General features: G+C 36.3%; 1 protein-coding gene across 1 annotated transcript in view; it reads left to right on the top strand.

The window, feature by feature from the left end:
• Window positions 1-3,350, top strand: part of LOC117939683 (receptor-type tyrosine-protein phosphatase-like N) — a 23,580-nt gene that overhangs the window by 8,414 nt on the left and 11,816 nt on the right. Inside the window, exons 3-5 of the mRNA XM_034865173.1 lie at window positions 2,630-2,740; window positions 2,841-2,940; window positions 3,047-3,209. Of these exons, the coding sequence (XP_034721064.1) occupies window positions 2,630-2,740; window positions 2,841-2,940; window positions 3,047-3,209 (374 nt within the window). The remainder of the gene's footprint in view (window positions 1-2,629; window positions 2,741-2,840; window positions 2,941-3,046; window positions 3,210-3,350) is intronic.

Raw genomic sequence — 3,350 nt, 5'->3', positions numbered from 1 at the left:
GTGTGTGTGTGTGTGTGTGTGTGTGTGTGTGTGTGTGTGTGTGTGTGTGTGTGTTTGTTTAGAGGTGGAGGGGATGACTCACCACGGCCCACACACACTCTGCTGCACAATGTGTGTGTGTGTGTACATGTGTGAAGTTGATTGTGTGTTTTGCATTGGTACTCTGGTGTGTGTGTGTGTGTGTGTGTGTGTGTATTGTGTGGTTGTGTGTGTGGTTTATTGTGTGTCTACCTAGTTATTTGTAGGCCTACATGCTATTCTGTGTTGGTTGGAGTGAAATATTGACATAAAAAATAGATTTCTTCTGTTTAAAGAGGTTTTTTAAATGTTATGTTGACATTTAAATGTGATCCTGGTTTTGTTTAAGTCTGCGTCCCCCCTTCGTTGTATCTGGGCAGTGGATCCAGACTCAGGTGGACCGAGGTCTAAGCTGCTCTGGGTTTTTAAAGGACCCGTTTACCAGACTTCACCCCTCTTGTGACTATTTAAAATGAAGAAACGAGGCCTGAGGATGTAATAAGAGCAAAGATTAGAGAAGGAAGAAGCAGGTTTTGTGTAGTGGAGCTGTTGTGTGTTGTTGCTGGTCTTACTGGGGCCCCTCTGGTTTATCTTGTGGGTTCCTGACCCCCCCTACTGGTAACCAGCACAGCAGATAGTTTGGGTTTTATTTGGGCTGAATGTTGAATTTCTGTTGATTTTGAGACAGAAACGTCATAATCAGATATTCTCTGAACCTGTGCAGATAAACCTGAACCACCTGCATCGATACATAATGATTTATAATATTAGTACTATACTATTACTATTTTTAGACTCTGTTATGACCTACTAGGACTTGGTAAATAAAATAAATATGATTTTTTTATTGTTTTGATCCTACAGATAAATGTGCAAATGTTAGAGGAGGAAAATAATAATAATTGCTTCTGTTTAAATCTTCCAAAATATTACAATCCTACCTTGCAGGGCTGTAGTAGACTCGAGTCCGGACTCAAGGCCGTTTTTATATGGTCCTGGACCATGAGATTTATTTCTCACTTTTTCTGATTTATTTGTCGCTTTTTATGATTTATTTGTCACTTTTTCTGGTTTATTTGTCACTTTTTCTAATTTATTTCTCACTTTTTATGATTTATTTCTCACTTTTTCTGATTTTTTTTCTCACTTTTTATGATTTATTTCTCACTTTTTATTTTTTATGATTTATTTCTCACTTTTTATGATTTATTTCTCACTTTATATGATTTATATCTCACTTTTTATGATTGATTTCTCACTTTTTCAGATTTATTCCTCACTTTTTATGATTGATTTGTCACATTTTCTGGTTTATTTGTCACTTTTTCTAATTTATTTCTCACTTTTTATGATTTATTTCTCACTTTTTATGATTTATTTCTCACTTTTTCTGATTTTTTTTCTCACTTTTTATGATTTATTTCTCACTTTTTCTGATTTATTTCTCACTTTTTCTGATTTATTTCTCACTTTTTATTTTTTATGATTGATTTCTCACTTTTTATGATTGATTTCTCACTTTTTCAGATTTATTCCTCACTTTTTATGATTGATTTGTCACATTTTCTGGTTTATTTCTCACTTTTTCTAATTTATTTTTCAGTTTTTATGATTCATTTCTCACTTTTTATGATTTTTTTTCTCACTTTTTATGATTTATTTGTTGCTTTTTATGATTTATTTCTCACTTTTTATGATTTATTTCTCACTTTTTCTAATTTATTTCTCACTTTTTCTAATTTATTTGTTGCTTTTTCTGATTTATTTGTCGTTTTTTCTGATTTATTTCTCACTTTTTATGATTTATTTGTCGCTTTTTCTGATTTATTTGTCGCTTTTTATTTCTTCCTTTTTATGATTTATTTCCTTTTATGATTTATTTCTCCCTTTTTATGATTTATTTCTCCCTTTTTATTATTTATTTCTCACTTTTTATGATTTGTATCCTTTTCTGATTTATTTCTCCCTGTTTATTATTTATTTCTCCCTGTTTATTATTTATTTCTCCCTGTTTATTATTTATTTCTCACTTTTTCTGGTTTATTTCTCGCTTTTTCTGGTTTAGTTCTCACTTTTTCTGATTTATTTGTCACTTTTTTTAAAACCTGAGCTGTTTTAATAACAGGTTTTACACTTATTCTTGGAATTCATGGTCAACAAACCTCATTTATACCAAATTATACATCATGTTTTAGTTAAAAAGGCAGAAATTATGAATTATTTTGACTAATAGTTAAGATCAGAGGACGTTGAGTGGATCTCAGACGGGTAGATGTCAAAGTTTAGTCCGGATACGGTTTTGAACCATTAAAAAAAAAATTTAAAAATATTAAATTAAAAACACCCAAAAAATTCAATTAAAGTTATCGTTAATGTTACCTGAAGAACGTATGGAATCATCCATGTTATTTTTGGGTCAATTTGATTGAAAGAAATCCATATTTTGGATATAAAACGTATTGAAACGGGTCAATTTGACCCGAGGAAAACACCAGGGTTAAAGCTATAAAGTCTCTTTTTTTTTGTAAGATTCTTACATTTCACCTCTGGGTCTAAATGTGAGCCAATGAGCTGTCCCCCCAAACTCACCTGTTGGTCTCACCCTGTGCAGACGGTTTGTTCGGACAGTGCCAGGCTCCTCGCCAGGAGCCCATCCAGTACCAGGTGTCTGTCCCCGTCCTGCACCGACTGCAGGAGGTCCTCAAAGACCTGATGGTGCAAGGTGAGTCTCTTCGTGTGACTTTTGGGGCTTTAGGAGAAACTTTAACTTCTAATTCTAGGTAAAAAAAAACAACAACATGGCTGCCGTCTTTGTCCCCCAGGTATGACCTGGAAAGACGACGTCACCCAGGCGATCATCGCCCGAGAGTTGAGCCGCGTCCCCGCGGTCGGCTCCAAACCTCATGAGAAGACGCCAAAACAGTAAGAAACCACATGAGTCCAGCACACAACGCGAACCGACACACTAAAAACAACACAGCACAGTAAAAACAACTGCTTTTAAGATGTAGAGACATCTTGTCCCCAGGGTGTCCAGACTGTTGGGTCCCGGTCAGCGGAGGGTTCAGGGGCCCAAGGATCCAGATGACCCCGAGAGGATGCAGCAGTACGTGGACTACATGATCCTGGACCCGTCCCGGTCCTCCGTCCACATGCAGACGCCCTTGCTGGACCCTTACACCTACAACCAGGTGGGGAACCTCTCACTGGAGATCTCCCGGTGATCAGAGGTTTTATTTCCAGTTCTACTCACTCATTACACTGTGTGTGTGTGTGTGTGTGTGTGTGTGTGTGTGTGTGTGTGTGTGTGTGTGTGTGTGTGTGTGTGTGTG

Source organism: Etheostoma cragini, chromosome 24 (assembly GCF_013103735.1).
Source record: "Etheostoma cragini isolate CJK2018 chromosome 24, CSU_Ecrag_1.0, whole genome shotgun sequence".
Taxonomy (NCBI): Eukaryota; Metazoa; Chordata; class Actinopteri; order Perciformes; family Percidae; genus Etheostoma; species Etheostoma cragini.
The sequence above is the reverse complement of the archived record's forward strand: the minus strand, read 5'-3'. Positions and strand labels throughout refer to the sequence as shown.